At 39.7% G+C, this 24,594-nt stretch overlaps 1 protein-coding gene across 4 annotated transcripts in view; it reads left to right on the forward strand.

The window, feature by feature from the left end:
* Positions 1-2,840: 2,840 nt before the first annotated feature.
* The window catches only part of RPS6KA3 (ribosomal protein S6 kinase A3), a 101,728-nt gene continuing 79,974 nt past the window's right edge, over positions 2,841-24,594 (forward strand). For 2 of the 4 annotated variants that reach the window (XM_052663921.1, XM_052663922.1), the window contains exon 1: positions 2,841-2,935. In XM_052663921.1, the coding sequence (XP_052519881.1) occupies positions 2,867-2,935 (69 nt within the window). In that variant the 5' untranslated portion in view covers positions 2,841-2,866. Of the gene's footprint in view, positions 2,936-11,813; positions 11,837-24,594 lie in introns of those variants that run through there. The other 2 variants (XM_052663923.1, XM_052663924.1) reach the window with 2 other exon arrangements.

A 24,594-nucleotide genomic window follows, 5' to 3' on the forward strand; every position in this document is an offset into this window, starting at 1 on the left:
TTCAAATAACTTTTGTTGCCACCTGCAAGACAAATCCCCCAGCCTTATTTGATTTTCCCCAATTCTCCCAGCAAGAGTGAGTGGTTGCACCACTCTTGGATTTAATAAATGAAAGAAACCAAAAGTTTATTGTTAACCAAAAGAAAAAAAATCGCTTTCTTTTCTTTTTGGGCAAAGGGAAGGAGAATAGTGTTTTCCCAAATCAATTCACATACTTATCAACTTGAGCCTATTTGCAGGACAGCTGTGCTAGTGGTACTTTAGCCTATTATTAAGTTCATTTAATGCTTAACTCCTGCAATGTGACCACTATTCACACTACTTTTTCAGATGAATTCGCTATTTTAAAAGTTATTCCTCTGAATCAACTCTCTACTGAAATCAACTTTTCAGTATGCAAACTAGATTTATTTTTAAAAGGTTGGCTCACCCTTTGGTGGAGTATTTAGCGTTGGACAGTGTTAGACACATGATAACTCTTCAACTGTATGTTTTTACTAAAGAAAGAATGTTAATTGGAATAATTGATCACCGTTGGGGGCGGAGGACTAATTTACCTTAAACTAACCAAACTGACCGACTTCTTTTCGCTGTAAGGAATGGTAACGTGCTTTGCAATATAAATGAAAGATAAATCTGGCACTTTGTGCATAAATGCAAAACGATATACAATTCCTTATCTTCAAACTACTGCAGGCTGGTTTTACTGTTAGGAGTTACAGAGACGGTGGCTGCCAAATTAGCTGAGGTTTGGGTCCAGATTGGATTTGCAGCACTTGAATCAGCATGCTGGGGGAGGTGACAAAATCACGAGCTCCGTCCTCCCCACCCCCACCTCACAGACCACGCTGAGCCTGCCCAGATGTTGCTCAACCCTGAGCTGTCCCCCTGAGTCCAAGGCTGCAGGAGAGGGCGCGCAGCGAGGATTTCCGGCCGCCTCCTCAGGCTCCCTGAACAGATGGAGCCTCTTCAGGTGGCCACGGGGCTCCCGGGCCTCGAGCCTGTACCCAGGGGCGCGCCAGCGAAGGCAGCAGAAAAAACTAACACCTGCCTCTCTCGGCCCAGAGAGAAACCTTGCACCGCCCGCACAGACCTGGCTGGGCAGCTAGGTGTGGGGCTCTAATCTCATCCTCACACCTGCGTTAGGGAGGAAGGCTCTCCAGGTGTGTGGGCCCCTGGAGGATGAAAGGAGCTGTTAGGAGGCGTGCACAGGAGCGCAGCGGGGGACGCGCTCTGGTCGCCGAGCGTGGGAGGACCTGGACGCCTGGGCAGAGGCCTGAGGGGATGGAAGCACTGGCCGGCTTGGAGATTTCCCTTTACTTTTTTCCTTTTCCTTGTAGGGCGGTTAGCCAATGGCTGCGGTAGCTTTCCACTCAGCCTGGCGACTTTTACACAATTCTGCCCCGGCGGACTGAGCTCGCCGGCCACCTGGCGCTGGGAACATGGGGTCGAAACCGCCGCCCCCACCCACTCCAGACGTCCAGGCCTCTCTCTTCACGCTCTCCCGGTCTTCTGGCGCTCCATCGCCGTCTGGGGCTTGGGATTCCTTAACCTAGGGCTTCCCTGTCTTGGGCAGGAGTTAGAAGCCCTCCCTCTCTCCCCTCCTCCACTCACCGCCAGCCTGATTTTTAATCTAATCTTTTATTTAAAGTCAACAGAGAAGCAGGAATCCCGGGCTCCTGCCACCAAGATATTTTAAAATAATTCCCCAACCTCTGCCGAGACTGGCAGCCTTGAAGAACCTCCTTGTTTTCTCCTTCGTGAAGATTTAGGCTGCGGAGAACCGGGGAGGGATGGGAGGGGGCGAGCTTGGAGGGTCGCGCCTGAAGCCTGAGGGCTCTGTGGACTTTGGGGGGGGGGGCGACTCATGCAAGACGAAGTAATTCCAGATATTAAAAATAATATAACACAAAAGCGTCAGTTTGGAGAGCCTTGACTCAAACCGAGAGCCGAAGCCCCAAGCGGCTCCAGGACACGAAGCCTTCTGTATCCCCATCGTGGGGGGTGGAGGGGCAGGTGAATGCCCATCATATGACCCTGAGAGAGGGTGGGTCCTGGGCCATTACATGTGCCGATAGACTCGGCGCGTCCACATGCACCCACGGAAAAATCGGGCCGAAAAGACCCCACGACCCCTCCCCGGGTCCTTGGTACTGTACCGCACCCCCTACGCCTCACCGGTCTCTCCCTAGATGGGTGGGGACCACAATTCTCTACATCCCTGAGAGCCTTCAACCTGCTTGGACCTGTGGCTCTTAGAAACTCTCAGCCTTTCGCACCTCCTCCTTTCCCGCTCTTTCCCCCACCTCCCGCCGACGCCCCCAGATTTCTCCGCTTGCCCTTCCTGAAAGAAGGCGAGGCCCAGAAGCTGAAGCTGGGGCGAGGAAGGAGGGACGAGCGGAGCGCCGCGGCCAGGGGCGTGTCTTCCCAGGCCCCGCCCCCGGGTGCGCGCGGCGGTGGCGGCGGCGGCCGAGCCTCGCTCTGAGAGACAGGTATCGCTTAGGCGCCATGTTGTGAGCGGAAGTGGGGGAGCGCGCGGGGGCCGCTGTTCTGCTGGAGCGGGCGCGGGAACCGGCGGGGGGGGCGGAGCTGTAGTCCCGGCGGCGGAAGGAGGAGAGGAAGAAAGGGGCGAGACCCGGTGCCGGGCAGCCGCGCGAGGCTCTCGCTCAGCGCGCGGGCGTCTCCAGCCGGGCGCGCGGCGTTCGAGGGTCGGTGTCGGCGCCGAGCCCTCTCTCGGGCAGCCGCCGTTGCTGCTGCAGCTGCTGCCGCCGCTTCTGCCGTGGGGCTCGGGCGGCGACGGAACGGGGCCGGCCGCGGGGCGGGCGGGGAGGGAGGAGGCGGTGAAGGCGGCGGGCCGGGGGGGAAGATGCCGCTGGCGCAGCTGGCGGACCCGTGGCAGAAGATGGCTGTGGAGAGCCCATCCGACAGCGCTGAGGTGAGTGCAGCCGGGCGGCTGGGGCCGGCGCGCCCCCCTCCCCGCGCCCCCGCCGGTTCGCTCTCTTCCCGGGAGCCGGCCACTCGGCCCCTTCCTCTGCTGCTCGCTTCTCCCCTCGGTTCGGGATTCCGGTTTGGGTAGTTGGGGTTGATCTGTTTGCCCTTCTCTTCCTCCCATCCGCACGCCCTCTCCCTTCCCTCGCTAGAGGGGCTGTGGTGTGGTGGCGCGTGGGGTTTGGAGTGGGCGCCGGGGCTTTGCAAGAAGCCGATTTTCACCAACTTTGCGTGGGGGGAGCAGGACGCGGAGCGGGGGCCGGCGAGGAGTTGGGAAGTTTGGCCCTGCCTGGTCGGGGGCTTCCCTGGACCCTGGTGACTTTGGGGGATGCGGGAGGGTGTGGATTGGGCTCACTGTAGAGCGGGGACTCTCGAATCCGGCTAGGGGACAGGGTTACTCTGGGGAACCGGGCGCGCGTGGGCAGGAACGGCCCGGGGCAGGGGTAGCGACCTGTGGGGGGGGTTCGGATAAGGGGTGCAGGACAGTCGAGGGTTTTTGGCCCCCCTCCCATCTGCCGCAGTAGTTTCTGCTGCTGCAAAGAAAAAAGTGGAAGCCTGAGGTTCTCCATCCTACTCTCCGCCCCGTTTCCGAGGTCGCTGAGCTTGAGGACCCCGTCTCTTGGAGTTTAACTTGAGTTTCCTGTCCGCGGAGATGATACAGTGATATTCAAGATCAGCGGCCGCAGTAAAGGGCTTTCTGGTTTACCTCGCCCGGGATCTGGTGACCGTCCCTGAGATGCCCACCGTGGTGACCCAAACCCAAACGATATAACCAGACAGGGCCAGACAGAATTTCCCCGGCTCTTCGCAGCCGCTTCTGTCCCAGAACCAACTCGGGGTCTGTGAAAATAATCCAGACAAGACCCATTCCAAGGCATCAGCGCTCCTCTCCGGAGCGGAAAATCAATTCCTGATGGTGGCGCGTCTGTGATTCTTCCTTCTTGACTTTTTGCTGTCTTCTATCCCCACAGCGGACTTTGGGGGATTACAGGATGATAGGCTGCGTGTGTGTGATAGTTACTGAGTGAGTGACCCCATTTCTGGAAAGCATGACTGAAGCGCGGGGGCGGAATGGGGCAGGCTCTGATGAGTGGTGTACTTGGCGGCAGCCGCTGCCCTGCCGGCCTCCGCAGTGTGAGAGGTGGATAGGGTTACTGGTTACGTCAGTAAGACCGAGGCTCAGTTTTGATCTGAGATGCGGGACACTTGCATTCTTGGGTAGGATGGAGGGGGAGGGGGACGGGGATCAGTTCAAATCACTTTGCACTTTTTGCCTGGTCACCTCCGCTGCTGAATAAAGTAAAATGTTTACTTGCTCTCCTTATCGCAAGCAGAATTGTAATAGTGCTTACGGTTGGTGCTTTGCATTTTGCGACTTGGATCATATTTTTAAAACCTAAACGAAACGCTCTTCTTCCATGGAAAACACATTGATAGATGTTTCCTAAAAATATATTTTTTTAAAGGAAATAAGGTTTTTAAGTCTGGCGAAATTAAGAGAATTTCATTTAAAATTGTTAGCCAGTCGAATATTGTAAATTTTTTGTAAGGAAGTCAAATTTAGAATGTTTAATCATCTTTTGAATGGATAGTGTGAAAAAACAATGCGTCTGGGACTCTTTTCATTCATTTTTTTTTCCTTCAGAAAAATTTTTTGCTTTAAGTACCATAGGTAAAAGGTTAACAAAGTATATTCTCAAACTGCCGACCTTGTGGAAATAAATTGAATTTGCTTTGAGCCTGATTTTTAGATGCTAACGTTAGCATTTGCTACTCTTAATCAGTCCACATTTCTGCTTGGCATTTATCAATGTGTTTAAAAAAAAAAGTCATTTAAGATTCCACCTGATCCTTTTTCTGTGCAGCATGCATTTGGATAAAGAAAACACAAAACTAATGTTTATTTAGCACTTACTATATGCCAGATACTGTGCTCATGCTATTTCATTTTATCCTTCCAATCCCCCCAACAGAGTAGGATTTTGGTCTCCGTTGTTATAGATTAAGAAACTGATTTCAGAAGTTAAGGGCAAAGATTATAAATAGTAAATGGCAGAGCCATAATTCAAAGCCAGGTGAATATAATTCATGTGCTTTATACTAGGGTAGATGTTTCATATCTTTTGTGGAAAAAATCAGTATAAACAAATAAGCCAATAGTTAGAGGCCATGTATTTTTCAGAAACAATTATGGTATTATAAGATGTCTCATTTGTTAAAGCCTACTTATTTTAGTTACTGTCATGGTTTCCAGAACCTGGCAGATAGGTTTCCACAACTTGCCATTTTCAAGTAATTTTCTTGAAATTCTGGCATAAGGTATTTCAATCAGAGCCAGTGTTGCCTAGATTTATTAAAATTAGATTCTAACAAATTGCCTTTAGATATTTTATTGCTTTTGCTTATTCAGCTGTTTCAAGTAAATTACTTCTGACACAAATTTGAAAATATTGAAACCAGTAAGAAGAAGGTTGAAAATTTTCCTTTGGATGTCTAATATTGGACTTAAAATATTATGCCATCTTCTCCCCAGTAAGTTCTTATCAGTGAATAATTGTATTTTACTAGAGTAAAATCATTTTTAAAAAGTCATTGAGTAAAAACACCAAAATGTTTCTCTTCAGGCCAAAAGATTTCAGGGTCCTTCTCTATAGAGATTTACATTTATAGTCTCTTCCTTAGGAGACTGAATTCTTCAAAGCTGAGACTTTTTTTTCTTCTCTATATCCTTAGCACTTGACACAGTGCCTGGCATATACATAATATAGGCCCCCTAGATGACCAGTGAGTTAATTATGAAGGTCAGAAATAGGGTAATTGTCAGTCTTATTTCTATTCTTATCATTTTAATCTTAAATTGAAATATGAGCAATCTTAAAACAACTGAGTACCTCACCAAAAGTACAGGCAGTTTGTTGATTCCTTTATATATCTTCTTGACCTCATATGAGTCTCATAGTGCTCAAAACAGAAAAACCCTTGTGGTTGAACTCAAACATGGGTCAGAACATGATAGGCTAGAACTATGCCAAATGTTTAAAGCAGCAAATTTAGAATAATAAAGGAAGTACTATGTAAGCAAAGTCAAGGTTGGTACAAGATTAAAAACAAAATACCTTCCTAAATGCTCCAGGTTAATTCAAAACTCTAATGAATTATTTAAGATGGTAGTGTGTTTTTGAATATTGGAGTGTTCAGGAGATGGATATCAAGGGATTGTGGCTAATCAGTTCTAAAACCTCCAGCTTCTGCTCTTACGGACATTTACTGAATCTTAAGCCTGACTTAAAGTGACACTCTCTCAGTTTTAGTAAAGATAAATTACAGTAAACCTAAATATGAATGATTTTCAAAAAGAGTAAAATTAAGGAGATTCTCTTTGCTTTATAGAAATGTGCTATGTAAAAATATAGTAGCTACTTTGAATTCCTTTAAATAAGATGTACCCATAATGCATTGAAAAATATTAACTATATAAATATTTACAAAAAACAAGACCCTTGTTTTGGAAACCATCTTCACTGGATGTGCAACCATTTGTAATCTGAAAGGTTATATTGGATTCTGTAGTATTTCCACTATATCAATATTAGATTTCTTATATTTCATCTGTAGGGAAAAACATTCTATTAAAATGTGATCTTTGATTTTGAAAAAAAAATGTTTTATTAAGTTCTTTTCCTTTTCCTGTTTCATTTTTACCATTTTTCAGGTTTTTTTCTTTCCCCCAAGTGAAGATCTGAGGAGAGGACAGGTATTGTTACATGTCAACTGTCGAGTAACTGTGACACATTATTGAACACTTTGCTGTTTTCAGTGATTATAATATTAAATATCAGTTTTTTAAAACTAAATTTAGGAAACTTTGCTTTATTTTGGCAGCTTGATCCTATACTAACGGGGTTAATCCAAAATGAGAAACTTCTTTGATACATTTAAATTTTAAGATAAAGAGAGAAGCCTATCCAATTAAAGAAACAAGTATAGGCAGACTTTGCCTTTTCATCATCATTTCTGGAAATCGCAATGAGTATATCTTATTTTTATATGAAAAGAGTGGCATAATTGGGATGTGCACTCTTGACCAAGGACATGACATTTGGTAAATTATAGAATGATCAAAAATATAGCAGATCATTTAGAAGTCTGAATTGCAGAAGAGTTGTTGTAAAGATTTTTTTTTAATTTATCATCCACTAATAAATTTATACCATTGTGATCATTGACAAAGATTTGCTCTAGAGTTCCATATTCAGAGATGTGTGATCTGCTAGGCTGTGAATGATGGGTGACCTCAACGTGGCCCAGTTTGTCCAGTGCAGACTGAATGTTTTAGACCCAGTGGTTTCAGATTACAGGGTACAACAGTGACATCTTGGTGGTCTCTTGGTAATACATGAGTGTAATAGTGCTTGGTTGTTCATGCTTTTTGGTGGATAACAAGTTTTAAAGCATTGGAATGCAAGTGATAAATGTAATATTTTACACATCCCACTCCCTATTTCACGTAATAGGAAGAAAAAAACAAGTAATTGCATTTTAATACTTGGCATTAGACTTAACACCGGCACTGCATCCCCCCCCACCCACCTTAGTAGTTGATAACAGTTTCCTGTGTCATTAATCTGGAACAATTATCAAATCTCAGTTACTCTAGTTTTTCAATTTTATACCAGATAGCAAGATAACTAAATCTTAATTGTTAAGTAGTGTGTCAGTTAACAAAACAAACACAAATATATGTTATATAAAACAGTATAAAATGTATCCATAAAAACATAACTATCATTCAATACATTTGGCTATTTTAAGCAAATAGCTTAGTTACTAGCAATTAAATATTTCAATTTTACTTATTCCACTTTGTGGGATAATTTGAATGTATGTCAAAGTATTAAAGAACAGACTTTGGAGACATGAAGATCTGGGTTTGAGCCCTGCCTCTACCACTTAATATCTTTGTAATCTTATGCAAGTTATTTAAAATCTCTATGCTTTAACATTCGAATCTGTAAAATAGGCATAAAAATAATACCTACTTTATCAGGTTGTGATGGGAATTAAATGATAATATATGTAAAGCATTTGGTTCAGTATGTGGTTTAAGTGTTTAATAGTTGTAATGAATCATCTCTCAACCAGAACTATTTTAGTAAATTCTGTGTTTTAATTCTGGGGTAGTTTTTCCAGAATCAAACAGAACAATTAAAAATGGTTTATTTGGTTGACCTGTTTTAAAAGAACCTTTGTAATATCAGAATATAATTGTAAGGTAAGGTGAACAGAAGTCTCTTGAATCTTACCCTTTTTTGTATTGTTCCTCTCTTTGATAGTGTCTTTAAAGGGGGGAAACAGATAAAGAACATTTTGAGGAGTATGTGTGGAAGGAAGAAAAGAAAGTATGTTCATATTTCAGTGATGCTTAAATTGGAAGCCCTCTCACAATCCTTGGCATGTCGTTTAGTTAGCAGTAGTTTTTTTCCCTTAGTGATACATAAAATAATAGTGTATCATAACACATGATGGTATCTAGTAATTGATGAAATATGATATACTGTATATGTCAACCTCTTGAAGGAGGTGTGTCTGTGAAGAAATAAACTTAATATATAGTATCAGTATATAACTCACTCTAAAAAGTAACAAAACAAAATGTGTGCGTCTTTTTATATTTTAGAGTCACTTCTGTTAATTTCCTTTTTCAGGGACAGAAATTAATACTGCACACCTCCCTCTCCATTGCTATAACCATGTTTATTTTGGTTATTTGATTATGCCATGAGTAGCTGGGTTTTCCTGTCTAGAAACATAATCCTTTGGATTTTATTCTGTTATGTGATACTGGTACTTAAGCAACTTTCAATAGTACATATGGTATTTTCAACTGAGAAGTCTCTGAAAATTTGCAAAATGAGTCTGTGTCCCAACAACCATCTTCTCCCTCCAAAACACACGTGTGCGCGCACACACACACACACACTGCATCATGACATAATCAAATAAATTTGGGGGTTGTGGAGTTAAATGAGATGTGACTAATGTCTTTACTGGCCAACATCTTAGAAATTTAAGATGATGATGTACATGATGAATCTGCAAAAAGGAAATATCTCAAAGCATTTGAGACTTGATGTCAGCATCCCTTTTTTGTGAACCATCTATGAAGTCTCAAAGGACATAAGTGCTTTGCAGAACACAATTTTGGAAAGTCTGATAACTATAGTAATAGGATCCAGTATTGCCTGGAAACAAGCTGTTTCCAGCTTGTTTAATTGACTTTATCAAAGCTATTTTTTTCCTGTAACTGTCAAAAGTTTTTGTTTCATTTTGAAGTCTTTCTAAATTAATTTGTGTAACAATTTTCCATTCTAATAGTTGACTAAAATTTAAATACAATAAATTAAAGTTTTAAATAATTTAAACTTTTAAAAGCCAATGTTCTGAAATTAGTGGTCATATTCTATCTTAATATCAAGCTAATTGCCCCTACTAAATGGCCCCCTTATTGACTTGCTTTGTAACTTATATTTAATATTCAGAGTTTTTAAAAAACTTATCACTTGCTACTTAATGCTGCTTTCGGTCTGTCTACCTGTCCCATTCTTTTTTAATTAATTGCTTCAAACTTACAGTTACTAGAAAATAGCTAGGATTAATAATATTTTGATGCAGCTGTTTTTAACTTGGGAATATTGTTACTTCATCTTTTAAAAAATTTACACTTACAGCTTACTAAATAATGTAAGGGCTTCCCTGGTGACTCAGATGGTAAAGAATTGGCCTGCAATGCAGGAGACCCAGATTTGATCCCTGGGTTGGGAAGATGCCCTGGAGAAGGGAATGGCAACCCACTCCAGTATTCTTGCCTGGAGAATTCCATGGACAGAGGAGCCTAGAGGGCTACAGTCCATGGGATTGCAAAGAGTTGGACACAACTGAATGACTAAAACTTTCACAAATAATGTAAAATGACTTTCTTACCCTTTTTCTGATCTCTGTCCACCTCTGGAATCAGGGATGTTTGATGGACATATTAGCCACTAACAAGCTGATTTTGTTTCAACCTACCATAGCAGAATAGCTCAGTTACTGGCATTACCTACTCTGAATCTTTACCTTCTTCTCCTGAAGGTGTCAGCTAGAAAGAAATGTGAATGAACTAAAGATCAGCCGGCTGCAAGACCGAAAGCTAGCCTGCTGTCCCACCTGGAGTCAGCTCTCCACATTGTCTTTTAGAGGGTATTTGTGTCTGTGTGTGTGTTCCCCATGAAACAGTGCTAGTTCCCTGAATATTACATAACCATACATTTATGTGTAAATCCAAAAGCATTTTTATACTTCCTATTATTCTTCTCCTTTATTAGTATAAATAGAATTACAGCAGTAGCATAACTTAAGTCAGATTTGCCTGTCTTAACTAATATTCTATCCATGGTCTCTCACATACTTTAAAAACTAGTTATGTTTTATCCACTATGTTAATTGATCTTTGTAATCTTACATGTGATGATGATCTCATCTTCATTTCTGACCTGGTCATCTAGATTTCTGTGAGCTTACCTCTAATCCTTTGGGCCACAAAACTTGTTATAGGAAACTTGGTTTAGTCATTTGATACGAGTTAGAAGCAGATGTCAAATGATAGCCTGAAACAAAAGTTCATTTTGACATTAAGAGATTGAAGTACATCTCAAGTGCAGTGTTTGGGGAGATATCTTCACTCCAGAAATCTTGTAGAATCTATACTAAAAACCTCAGTTATGCAGGATCTTATTTTGCTTCTTCACATTTAGGAGCAGAGGAGTGTATCTGAAAACAATATAAAATAATACGAGAGATTCACTTAAACAACTTCTAGGTAGGCACTGTTTGGTCGCCACTAGCCACATGTGGCTGTTGAGCACTTGAAATGTGGCTAGTATGAGGAACTGAATTTTTTAAATTAACTTTAATTAAAATTATAATAGTCACTGTGGCTATTGGCTACCACATACAATAGAACAATTCTAGATTATAGAATACAAGTTGAATCCTTTTTTCTACACCAGTGTTTTTCAACTGTACCTTCTATTGCTTGTATTTTAAAGTTAATAGGCTTAATGCCTTTTCTAAATGAAAAGTATATTGAATATGCTTTTTCAAATTATGTTTAATCACCTTTGTCTTGTTTATCTTCTACCCTGAATATTTCGATAAGTGATACATGTACCTCAAATAACCATTCTGCAATTTATACAACTCTACTAATTTTATGGTGACATTCTCATTCAAGTGGTAACATCGAAGCGTTGGGGAAATTTGGCAGTCCGAAATGGTGTCTTTTGTTCACTATACTGTACTAATAAATACTGGGAAAGTAGATTGATACATCTTAGAAATTAACATTTACTGAATGCCTTTTCTTTGACTGTGGTTTCCCTGGTGGCTCAGATGGTAAAGAGTCTGCCTACAATGCAGGAGACCTGGGTTTGATCCCTGGGTCGGGAAGATCCCCTGGAGGAGGAAATGGCAACCCACTCCAGTGTTCTTGCCTGGAAAATCCCATGGATGGAGGAGCCTGGTGGGCTACCGTCCACGGGGTCGCAAAGAGTCGGACATGACTGAGCGACTAACAACTCTCTCTGTTTTCTTTGACTAGACGCTTTGTGTGTATCAACTTGAATGAGATAGATGTAATTAACTTCAACTTACAGATGAGGAAACTGAAGCCTAGAGAGGTTAAGTAACTTGCTCATGATTGCACAGCTCTTAAGTGGAGGAGGCAGAGTTCAAACACCAAGTCTCACAGACTGAAAATTCCATTGATTTTCCACTAGACTGCCCGGCTTTGGTTGAGAACAGCATATAGGTGAGTGACTCGGTCAAAATGACATCTCCTCCTAAGGGAGAGAGGGTCCATATGGTTTGTACTGAGCACTTGTTTTTATGGGAATGTATAGGTAGACTTAGAAAAGCAAAATGGATATTACTCTTCAAATAGAGCTTGGGTAAAATAACCTGTGAGCTGGCTTGAGAAACAGCATTTTTGACATTGTATGGGAAATTTTTACAATTTTTAAGCTGTCTTACAAGTGAGAATTTGAAACAAAAACTACTGTACTTGAAAAAGGAGGTTTGCCCAGATGTAACTTAACCCCTCTCCATACAGAAGCCCCTAGGTGTGTGCTTGAATAACTGCTGTTTTTAAATTGCAGCTTATTAAATCATTACCTCTTTATATTTGCATCTTCTTTTCAGAAAAAATCTATTTAACTTTCCCTCAGAGTGCCAGAAAACAGGGTCTGACTGAGCCTGAGAAAGTTGCCAATTATCTTGCTACAGTGAAAGAAAAGGAAATTTAAAGAAATGTTACACAATCATTGGTGGCTTTTTTTCACCCTTTGGAACTTAGGTTTTTAACTTAGGTTAAAGAGCCCCAGTTAATCTTTTTAAAAAATCGAGACATGATTTATATGCCACATTTTACTCTTATGAAGTATGTAATTCAGTAGTCTTTAGTATATTCATAAAGTTGTGCAACCATCATCACTATCTGATTTCATAACTTTTTCATCACCCCCAAAATCCCATACTCGTTAGCCAGTTACTCCCTATTCACTCCTTCCCCCAGCCCCTGGTGACTAATAATCTAATTTCTGTCTCTGTAGATTAGTTTCTTATGGACATTTCGTATTAATGGAATTGTATGATATGTGGCTTTTGTGTCTGGCATCATTCATTTAACATAATGTTTTCAGGGCTCATCAGTGTTGTAGCATATGTATCAGTGCTTCATTTTTATGGCTGAGTAATATTCTGTTGCATGGTTATAGCAGTTTTGTTTAACCATTTATCTGTTGATGGACATATGAATTGTTTCCACTTTGGGCTACTATAAATGCTGTGAACATTTGTCTACAAGTTTTTATGTGAATATGTTTTCAGTTCTCTTGGGTATATGCCTAGGAGTGGAATTGCTGTGTCATATGGTAAGTCTATATTTAATTTTTTGAAACACTGGCAAATTGTTTTCCAACTGGTTTGTACCATTGAAAGGACTGAAGCTGAAACTCCAGTATTTTGGCCACCTGATGGTGAAGAACTGACTCATTTGAAAAGACCCTGATTCTGGGAAATATTGAAGGCAGGAGGAGAAGGGGACGACAGAGGATGAGATGGTTGAATGGCGTCACCGACTCAATGGACATGAGTTTGAGTAAACTCTGGGAGTTGGTGATGGACAGGGAGGCCTGGTGTGCTGCTGTCCACGGGGTCACAAAGAATCAGACACGACTGAGCGAGTGGACTGAACTGAACTTGTACCATTTTACATTCCCATCAGCAGTGTATGAGAGTTTCAGTTTCTCCACATCCTCACCAACGCGTTACTGTTTTTTCATTATAACCACCCTGTGTGTGAGAAAGTGGTATCTCATCATGGTTTTGATTTACATTTCTCTAATGAATGAGGATGTGAAGGATTTTTCATGTGTTTATTGTCTACTTGTATCCATAATTCTTGCGCATGTTTTGTTGCTGATTAGGGAACTTAAATGGAGTTTTACTCTAAGGCTAATATAGAAGATCCTTACCTATGTCATGCTATATACATTGTTCTCAGAAAACTTAGTTTCAGTTTGTACTTTTAAAAGATTTGCTTCATTTTTAGATATGATAAATAAAAAGCTTTTTCTAAAACAATAGCTTTCCAACTGAGTGAATAGAGACCTACATTCTGTGGAAATATCTTAGGCTACCTCATCACCTGGGTCCACCTCCAGCTAGAGCAGAGTTTGTTTCTTTTTTTTTTTTTTAATTTTTACTTTATTTTACTTTACAATACTGTATTGGTTAGAGCAGAGTTTCTAAAGAAACACATCTAAGAGTAAAAGATTAATTTTAAAAAATCATAGAAAGAAAGCAAAAATTGAGGTGATATTTTTCCTTACAGTCCCTTCAGCCTTCAGTCTTGTTATACTATAGTTTCTTACTTAAAGCAAGACTATATATAGCAATAAATCGAAGACCAATCAAAACAAAAAGTCTACAATCTCTGAAATTAAATATAAATAAATAAAATGAATTTTCAAGAATCCATCTCTTAATGTGAAATATACAGATGTTTCGTTTAAAGAAGTAAAAATGCAAAGCGAAACCCCTGTTTGCCTTCTTTCCTTCAAGTTCCTGTTGGCTCTTGGTATAATTCAAGAAGAATAGCTATCAAAGTGGATGTTGGTAGCAGTAAGGGGAGTTTCTTAAAGAGAGGTGTCACTGGCAAGTTAAAAATAAAATTTGCTTTAGATTATTAAAAAGAAGAGCTTAAAATGAGTTTTAAAGTGATCTTTCCCCCCTGGCTGTTCTGAGTTTGTGTAGTATATTATTAGGTGATAATGAATAGAGTTCTTTCCTTTGGAATATTATAATGTGAAATTACTGAGGTGGACAGACAGTTGAATAACATGAAGCAAGCTAAGTGTGTCAGGAACAATATAAACATAATTGGATCTTTAGGGGAAAATTATGATTTATGATGTTATAGCAGTTTTCCATAGTACATTTTTAACCATAATGTGGAAACTTAGAAAATAAATGATATTACCCCAAACACCCAATAAAGTTTCTTTTAACATGTATACACACACACACACACACACACACACACACACACAAATGTTATTTCAACATAAAAAGTAGTCATTTGAAGGAGACTTCTGTTTATGCCAAGATGGAGGAGTCTTTTTTTTTCCTTAGGTCTTCCTTTACAACTAAAACACCTAACAAACAAGCACAGAAACACTCTGAAATGTAGAAATAAGAAGGCAGACTGCCTGCAGACTTTGAGACTAAAGGAATGACACAAATAGTAAGTTCTCTGGGTGTTCTTATCACCTCCCATATATCCTGGAGGGTGTTGTAAAAGCCTCCAACCTGGAACCAACAACAGGCACAGACAAAATGGACTCCAAGAAAAGCCAGTTCTCTTTAACCAGACTGGTGGGGGAAGGGTAGGCTAACAACAGTAAACCTTTTTGGCAACACCCACCCTACTATAGCCAAACACCAACAGAAAAACCCCACCCTACTCCTAAGCAGCAAGTGGCAGTGCTTGGATTCCTCCACCCTATGGTGTTGGCTGGGCAGCTGAGGGACCTCATCTTCCCTTCCTGCCTAGCAAGAGCAAACAGCACTTTGATACCCCCTGCTGGGTGGTTTTGGCAGGTTGTGCAGGGACCCAATATTCTCTCACCGCCACCCCTGTCCCACTCCCTACAGAAGGAGGTGATGTTCTCACTAGAGTAGCAGCTGTGGGGGCCAGCAACCACTGAGCCTCCACCCCAACCTGAAAGAAGTGAGACATAACAAGGTGGTGTGAGGCATGGCTAGTCCTGGCTAAGCCTCCCCACTGCCCTGTGTCAGTGATGTGTTGAGCCTCCACCCAGCATCAACAAGGTAGATAGAGCAAGATGGTTGGAGGTGGCCTAGTCAACACTGCATCCCCCTCCCCCGATGCAGTAAGGCCCAGGTGTCACCCCCATCTGGCAGCTACAAGGCAAAACAGTGGTGGATGACAGGGCTGATTGGCACTCCACTCCCCCCTCTCCCCTCTCCTGTTGTCAGCTGGGTCTTTAAGGGAGCTGAACTTTCCTCCCTGCCTTGCAGGAATGAAGCAGTGTGAGTCAACCCTCCGCTTCCCCTCTCCGTACTGTCAGTGGGATCTGTCAGGGAGCTGAGCTTACACCCCTACTCTGTGGCAACGGGGTGGTGCGGGTTGGTGCCCCACTTTCACTAGGAACAAGAGTGAAGCTGAACTTCCATCCCACCCATCCGCAAAAAGGCAGTGTGAGTCATTGCTCTACTTTTGCCAGGGTGGTGTTGGCGGAGCCCAGCAGGAAGCTGAACATACACACTCACCCTGCCCTCACACTACACCTCAGCTGGTAGACTGCCTGCTAAAAAAGAGTAAATAGGATTCAGAGTCTTAAATTCTCCAAAATGTCCATTATTGCAGTTGAAGTTCGCTTAAGAGCTGGGAAAATCATATCATGAATGAGGAAAAAAGGCACCAGATACCAACACTGAGATGCTTTAGATGTTGGTTGTCTAACAAGGATTTTAAAACAGCCAGTATAAAAATTTGAAACGAATTAGTCTCAGAAAAGAAATAAAGCAGAAAATGGACATTTTGGAACCGAAAAATACAATAACCAAAATAAACTTACTACATAGGCTCAACAGAAGAACAGAGGGACTTCCCTGGCAGTCCAGTGGTTAAGACTCTGGGCTTCCACTGCAAGGGGCAAAGGTTTGATCCCTGGTCAGGGAACTAAGATCCCACATGTGGCACAGCCAAAAAAACAAGAATGGAGATGACTGGAAAAGAAGCAATAAAACTGAAGATAGAGTGGTAGTAGAAATTGCTCATTCTGAATATCAGAGTAAAAACCACAAATTAAATGAAGAGTGTCTCAGGGGTCTGGGGAACATTAACAGGAGATTTAATATTCATGTCACCGCAGTCTCAGAGCTAGAGAAAAAAGGTGGACTTGAAGAAATAATGCCTGAAATTTCCCCAATTTGGCAAAAGATGCAAACCTGCAGATTCAAGAAGCTGATTGAACCCCACATAAGGTAAACCTAAAGTAATCCACACCTAGACACATCAAAATCAAACCTTTGGAAATGTGAAATTATTTAATGGCTATAGAGTTTAAATTTTGCAAGATGAAAAAATTCTCAAGATTGGTTGCACAGCAATGTGAATATGCTTAACATACTGAACTGTACACTAAAAAATAGTTAAGATGTTAAATTTTATGTTACATGTATTTTACAATTAAATTTAAAAAAATCAAACTAAAAGACAAAGAATCTTAAAGCAGTTAGAAATGAACTGTTACTGGGGAGCAATGATGGAAGCCAGATGGAAATGGCACACTGTATTTTAAGTACTGAAAGAAAAGAACTGGCAACTCCAAATTCTATACTTAGTGAAAATGTCCTTCTATTATGAAAGTGCAACCAAAGCAGTCTCAGATGAAGGGAAGCTATGAGAATGTGTCTGTAGTAAGACTCTGAAAGAATGACTGCAGGTAGTTCTTCAAGCAGAAAGGAAGTGATAAAAGAAGGATCTGGAACATCAAGAATAACATGAAATCTACATATTTTCTTCCAGAAAATAGATGGGGAAACATCACAAGTCATCTTTTGAGGCCAGTGTTACCCTGATACCAAAACATACAGACAGTATAAAAAAGAAAACTACACATCAGTACCCTTAGAAATATAGACACAGAATCCTCAACAAAATATTAGCAAAACAAATCCAGCAACATATAAAAAGAACTATACACCATGACCTGAGTGGGTTGTATTCCAAGGATGTAAGACTGATTCACTATTCAAAAATCAGTTGATATAATCCACTGTATTAAACAGTTGAAGAAAAATATTTAAAATGTGCAAAACACATGATTAAAGACAGATTGGAAAGGAAGAAATTTAAAAAGTCTCTATTAGCAAGTGACATGCAAGATGAAAAAATTCATCAACCTAAACCTTAATCTTTATACAACAACTAATCAAAAGTGTATCATGGATTTAACTATAAAACTCTAAAACATTTACAATTTAGATATGAGAAAATCTTCAGGACCATGGGCGGAGGGAAGGGTTCATAGACAAGATACCAAAAACACAACCCATAAAAGAAAAGAAATTGGACTTTATCAAAATTTATGTTTGCTCTATGAAGAAGATCCTGTTACAGAGATGAAAAGAGGTTACAGATGATGTGAAAAAGTCTTTACACACCTATATCTGAGACAGGACTTGTATCTAGAATATATACAAGAACTTTCAAAACCTAACAGTAACAAAGGAAAATAGTCCAATTAGAAATGTCCAAACAGACATTTCATCAAAGAGGATATATGGAAAACAAATAAGCATATGAAAACATGTCAACATGGTTAGCTATCAGAGAAATGAAAATTAAAACCACAGTGAGAGATATCTACATGCCTTTTAGAATACTGTTTTGCTGAAAGTTTTCACTTTGGTTTCAGGTTCAAAGGATTTGTTAACAAAATAAGCCACTTATTATATACAAATAAATAATACAAATACTTATTAGAGAATTATCTAGCTTAACTTTCAATAAACTAATATTAAAAGAGAAATAGAAAGAGCAGAGAATACATCACCAAATTAGGTTTTGACCAATATCCAGACTTAAACAGCACTGGGAAGTCCCATGTCAGCACATCTGGAGTCCCAATTGGGAAAGGGTCCCCGGCAGGGCGTCTGGTCCATGGGTGAGACGTCAAAGATTGCAGTTCAGGATTCAGGATTCCCATTCCCAGGGTGCAAACTGATTTCATCAATCTGTGACCAAATTGCAGCTCTGGTTTTATGTTAACGCTGTTGGTTTTGTCATGTAAAACAAATGTTGGTGAGCCTGGGGCTTGGTTGCCCAGGCCCCCTCCAGGGGCACAACAATCTCAAGATTCCTCTCCCATCTTCTATATGGTGCTGCAAGTCTTGCACTCACAGCAGGCAGTTACTCTCTGTCAGCTCACCAGCTGGGCAGTGTCCAGGCAGGTTAGAAGTAAGGTCAGAGGCCTACTCTGCTTTGTCTCTGACTATTATTTTATTTATTTTCTGTTTATTTATTTATTTTCCCTAACAAATAGCCAAAATGAAGAACGCTAACACTACTTAGTGTTGGTAAGGATGTGGACAAACTGGCTCTCTCATATGTTTTTGATGGGACAGTAAAATGATACAGCCTTTCTGGAAAACTTTGGCCATCTCTTCAAAAACTAAACATACACTTACTATACAACCCAGCAGTCGCATTCCTGGATATGTGTCCCAGAGAACTGAAAATGCATGTCCACACAGAAGTCTGTACATACATGTTCACAGCAGCTTGGTTTGTAATATCCGAAAGTGAGACAGCAAATGTCCTTCAATGGGTGGATGGTTAAACAAGCTGTGGTATGTTCCCACCATGCTATACTGGAATACTACTAAACTAAAAGGAATGAATTATTGATACACACTCAAGGGAATTCATGCTGAGTGGGGAAAAGGTACATACCATATGATTCCATTTATATAACATTCTTGAAATGACAAAATTGTAGAAATGGAAACTAGATTAGTGGTTATCAGGGTTAGGAAGAAGGGTGAGGGAGAGGTGAATGGTTATAAAAGGGCAACACGTAGGCTCCTGGTGGTGAAGAACTGGTATCTTTACTCTGGTGGTAGATACAAGAATCTATACATGTGATAAAATGTGTAACATGAGCGCACAGACACACACACACATGAGAACCTGTAAAACCAGTGATATCTGAGTAAGGTCTGGGCATTGTACCAGTATAAATTTCCTGGTCTTGACAGGAAGTTGTGTAAGATGTAACCATTGGGTTAAGGGTATATGGGACCTCTGTATTATTTTTGCAACTTCCTGTGAATATATAATCATTTCTAATTAAAAAGTTAGGGGAAAAGTTGAGAAAGCGTTAGACAAAATTCAGTATCTATTATCCATTAAAAACAGTGAAATAGAAATAAAAGAGTGTGTCATTAATGTTATTAAATAGTCTAAGACCAGTAGCCAGCATCATGCTTGATAGAGACATATTAGGGGCAATCTCATTAAAAGTATGCCTACCGTTTTCACCTCTATTTTACATTCTAAAAGAGTTTGCTAATGAAGTTAGACAAAATCAAAGAATATTCAAAAGAGGGATAAAACAGAACTATTCATAGGTGATATAATCATCTACTTAGGTAATCTAAGGAAACCACTAAAAAGGTTTGTTAAAACCAATGATAGTCTAATAAGGTGGTATTGAACAGAGTATATATATTTTTAATTAATAAATAGTTTTCTTTGTTAGAAATGATAATGGAAAAAGATTTAATTCAAAATAGCAGTACAAATATTAAAAATATGGAAATAAGCAAAGCACTGGAACTAAATGAAAGAAAATAGTTGCATTAAAGAATAAGTTGAGAGGAAAAGCTATGATTCTTTAAATTAGTTTCAACAGGATTTGGTGTTTGTTATTTTCTTGTTTATTTTTTAAAAAATTGAGGGTAACTTTTTCTGTGTCTTGAATGAATATTCCCAGAGTTTTATTATTTTTTTTTTCTAATTTGTTTAGGTTTCTTTCAGTTTGTAGCTTATCTGGACAGTTAATATAACAATTTTAGTTGAATACTCTTATTAATAGTGTTTATGCTTAATACATGGACAGAGGAGCCTGGTGGGCTACAGTCCATGGGGTCACAAAGAGTTGGACACGACTGACTAACACATGCTTAATATATATACAGCTAGGATTCATTATCGATCTGTAATTATAAACTATATTTCTCATTTTTTCATATGTAAACCTTGCTGCCATGCCAGGTTGTGTGTAGACGTATGATAATTTTAAATATATGTATCTGTGTACGTATATGCATGCATAGTTAATGAGTGAGTAGTTTAGATTATTTTTTTCCTAAGTAATTTCAGTTCTAAACTTGTCTAATATACTTCGTGTTAAGATACAGTTGATATTGCTTGGGTGTTAAGTTCTTTTTTATTGTGTATTTGAGCAAGTCCTACGTCTTGTTTCTTTTGCAAGCTGTTATTGCTGTCTTTTTGTTCATAAGGGTGTTTGTAAGACTGTGTGTAAGTTTAATTATTTTAATTAATAATTATGTTATCAGTAACATATTTTGGGTTCAGTTCAGCAAACATTTAAGCACCAGTTGTTTTACTGATGAGGAAACAGTAATTGGTCATTTCGCCAATTTATAGTAAATTTTGCTATGTATTATAGCAAATAAAGCTTGGGCTTTGAAGCTCAGCATAATGGTGTATCTGTTTTAGATAGGAGGGCTTCATTAATAAGCCTCCAGAAACCAGAAAAAAATTATTAGACTTTTCCCTAAGACCTAAATTAGCCAAACCAAGTGATGCATTAGCAAATTATCTACTACTAAGATTTTTAGCTCTAGAAATGGTAGTGGACCCATTAGGGTAAGGGGCTCATCAGAATATTCTTAAGTATTTGCATTTGTCACCCCCTTTGGCAAGGTAAGCAGGAGGAAAGAGAGGTTAACACTCACTGAGCAGCCAGAATGGCTAAGCACGCTAAACTTTATTGCAACCTCCAGCATAGCTAGTATTCAAATCTTGTAGTTTAGAAAACTGAGACTCATGTTAAGTAGCTTGCCCAAAGTTACACCTATAATAAAGGGCAGAGCCAGGTTCTGAAACTGGATATGTCAGGCTCCAAAGCCCATGATCTTTTCTCTACACTGTGATTTCCCAGACTTACCTAATCACAGGAGTCATCTCAGGTACCTGTTTAAAAAATGAAATACTGAGCCATGGGGCTTCTAGAACTTCTGGTTCAGTTTTGGTTTGGGGTAAGGCCAGGTAATGACTATATTATTAACAGGAGTCTTAGGTGATTCTGATCATCATACATGTTTATGAAATACTGTCAACTCCATGAAGTACCAAGAGGTGGGATTCAAGGTGTTAGGAAGGCAAAAGTTGCATTGGGAGTACCCAGAGGAAATTAAAAAATAAGTTGACACTTTACTAGTAAAATGAGAATAGTAAGATTGGATTGTGGAAATTATGAAATTGCTTTAGGTTGCTTAATCTGCACAGAAAAACAATGTTTCATTTATTTTCTTTTTATTATTACTTCTCTTTCAAGTGAGGCTTCCCTGGTAGCTCAGTGCTTCCCTGTTAGCGCAGCTTGTAGAGAATCCACTTGCAATGCAGGAGACCCTGTTTTGATTCCTGGGTCAGGAAGACCCCCTGGAGAAGGGATAGGCTACACACTCCAGTATTCTTGCCTGGAGAATCCCCGTGGACAGAGGAGCCTGGTGGGCTACAGTCCATGGGGTCACAAAGAATGGGACACAACTGAGTGACAAAGCACAGCACTCTTTCAAATGACAGCATTTGTACATTCCATTCTTTGGCATTATCCTTGTTTACACTGGAATACAAAGCACCCCTAAAGGATACAGATAAAACTGTATTTTGGATGCAGAAAAGAAAGAAGATACTAGAGTTAGAAATAATGTACAGAACAGCTTTAAAAACAGAATTAGTAATGTCCTCAGGTGTAAAAAAGCCCACAAAATTTTAAATACTTTTAATCCTTAAAGTCACAGGATTATAACATTTTCAAGCTGGATGAGCTCTTAGATATCCATATATTTTATGCATGAAGAAACCACAAATCAGAGAGGCTTAAGGGCTTGCCTACAGTTGTGTGCTTAGTGGCTTAGTTGTGTCTGACTCTTTGCGACCCCATGCCATGGGGCACCTCAGTCCGTGGGGATTCTCCAGGCAAGAATACTGGAGTGGATTGCCATTTCCTTCTCCAGGGGATCTTCCTGACTCAGGGATCAAACCAGGGTCTCCTGCATTGCAGGCAGAGTCTTTACCATCTGAGCTATGAGGGAAGCCTATAGCTAGTGGCAGACAAACTCCATGCTAGCCAAGATTCCATGAAACTCTTATGGATTGCAGATAAATACCAGAAAATAGTGACTTTTTAAATAAACTTAGTAGCAAATCATGTTTACCTTATATTCCCTACTTTTATCTGATTTTATGGTTTCTTCCTTTTTTAATTGCCCTTGAGAATATGAATGTTTCAAAGGAATCTTTTTTAGGAGATTATGCAGTTTGAAATATAAACAGACATTTTCAGAACATGTGTTGAGGAAGAATTCTAGTCACCTCCACTTTTTATTACAAAATTTTATAAATAGAGAAAAATGAGCACAGGTAGGCTGCAGCCCATGGGGTCGTGAAGAGTCGGACACGACCGAGCAACTTCCCTTACACTTTTCACTTTCATGCATTGGAGAAGGAAATGGCAACCCACTCCAGTGTTCTTGCCTGGAGAATCCCAGGGACGGGGGAGCCTGGTGGGCTGCCGTCTATGGGGTCACACACAGTCGGACATGACTGAAGCGACTTAGCAGTAGCAGCAGCAGTTGCCTATACTTGAACAGTAATAGGGCATTTCTCTGTAGTAGTGTGAGCTTTGGATTCAGATGTGGGTTCAGTTGTCTTATCTGCAAACTTAATACCTCTGTGATCTTGGACAAGTTATTCTCAACTTTTTTCTTCTCTATATAATAACATGACTCATGGTTTATTAGTGATTAATTGGGATTAAATGAGAATATATGTAACATAGCTAACACTGTACTTTGTACAAAATAATTGCAGAGATAATAGCTATTATTATTTCCTTGAGCCAGTAGTTACTTAGAATAATATTAATTTCTGAGTGAGTAATTTATTTCCTTATTCAGTATTTTTTTAATCATAATCAGAAAATACTGGTACAATTCCTGCTTTTAAGAATTTTGGATTTACTTCATGGCCTGGAACGTGGTTCATCTTCATAACTTTATAGACAGTTGAACCCATATTCTTTTCACATTATAAAATTCAGTATCTACCTATTCTAATGTAAGTTAGGTCAGATGCTCCATCCTTTTCTATTCATTATACTAGTTTATGTTAGTGTGCTAAAATTTCCCCTTCTACTTGTTTCCGTTTATTTCATGTCAGTATTTGTGTTTTGTGATTAGGTTAGTCTGATTAACTTTTCAGTACTGTTTTGCATTATATTATTTTTAATGACTTGTTTGAAAAAAACACAGGCTGATTGTAGAAAATCTGAAAAAGAGAAATATGCACAAAAGGAAATAAAAGAAAAACTAGAACATCTTTACTCTTACTATGAAATATCATTAGGAAAAGATTTAAACGTGATTGAGTAGGGGTTTTAGAATCAGATTTAGGTTTGAATTTAGGCTTTGCTTATTTGCCTTAGGCAGGACATTAGACTTTTTTACTTACTCAACGAATATTTATTGAGCACCTACTGTATGCCAGCCAGGCATTTTGTTAGGGGCTGAGGATACATGTGCATGTGTGTCAGTGCTTTCAAAGACTGACATACCTGTCTTGACTTCCTCATTTGTAAATTAGTGATAATGCCTCACAGAGTTGTTAGAAGCATCAAAGATGGACTTGCCTAGTGTGTGATAATTGCTCAGTAAATGATAGCAATTATTATTACTGTATGCATTAAGTACTAATTATATTTTTAGTCCAGATCAAATCACCTTTTTAATCAGTTTAAGGTTTTTGCTTCACATTTTACTTTTGGCCTTATTATTGCAAACACTTGCTTTCTTCTTTTTCTTTGTACTTTTTTAGGCTTATCTGTTTTTGTTTGGTTTTCTCTTTAAAGCAGTAAATAATTATGTGAATTTTTTAAGCTTTTTAAAAATGCATTAAAGACCATTAAATTTTTATTATCAAGCATTTTGAACACATACCAGAGTAGAGAGAATAGAATAATGAACCACCAGATTTCCATAGCCCAGCTTCAAAGATTATCAACTCATGGCCACTCTTGTTTCATCTGAACTCCCCATCACACACACACTACTCTCTCTCTTCCCCTCCCTGGCTCCAGTGGATTATTTTGAAGCTGATACATCATTTCAGACATAAATATTTACATGTGTATTTCTTAAAAGATAAAGAATTTTTTAAACATCTAATTA

The sequence above is a fragment of the Budorcas taxicolor genome, chromosome X, assembly GCF_023091745.1.
Source record: "Budorcas taxicolor isolate Tak-1 chromosome X, Takin1.1, whole genome shotgun sequence".
In the NCBI taxonomy this organism is placed as follows: domain Eukaryota; kingdom Metazoa; phylum Chordata; class Mammalia; order Artiodactyla; family Bovidae; genus Budorcas; species Budorcas taxicolor.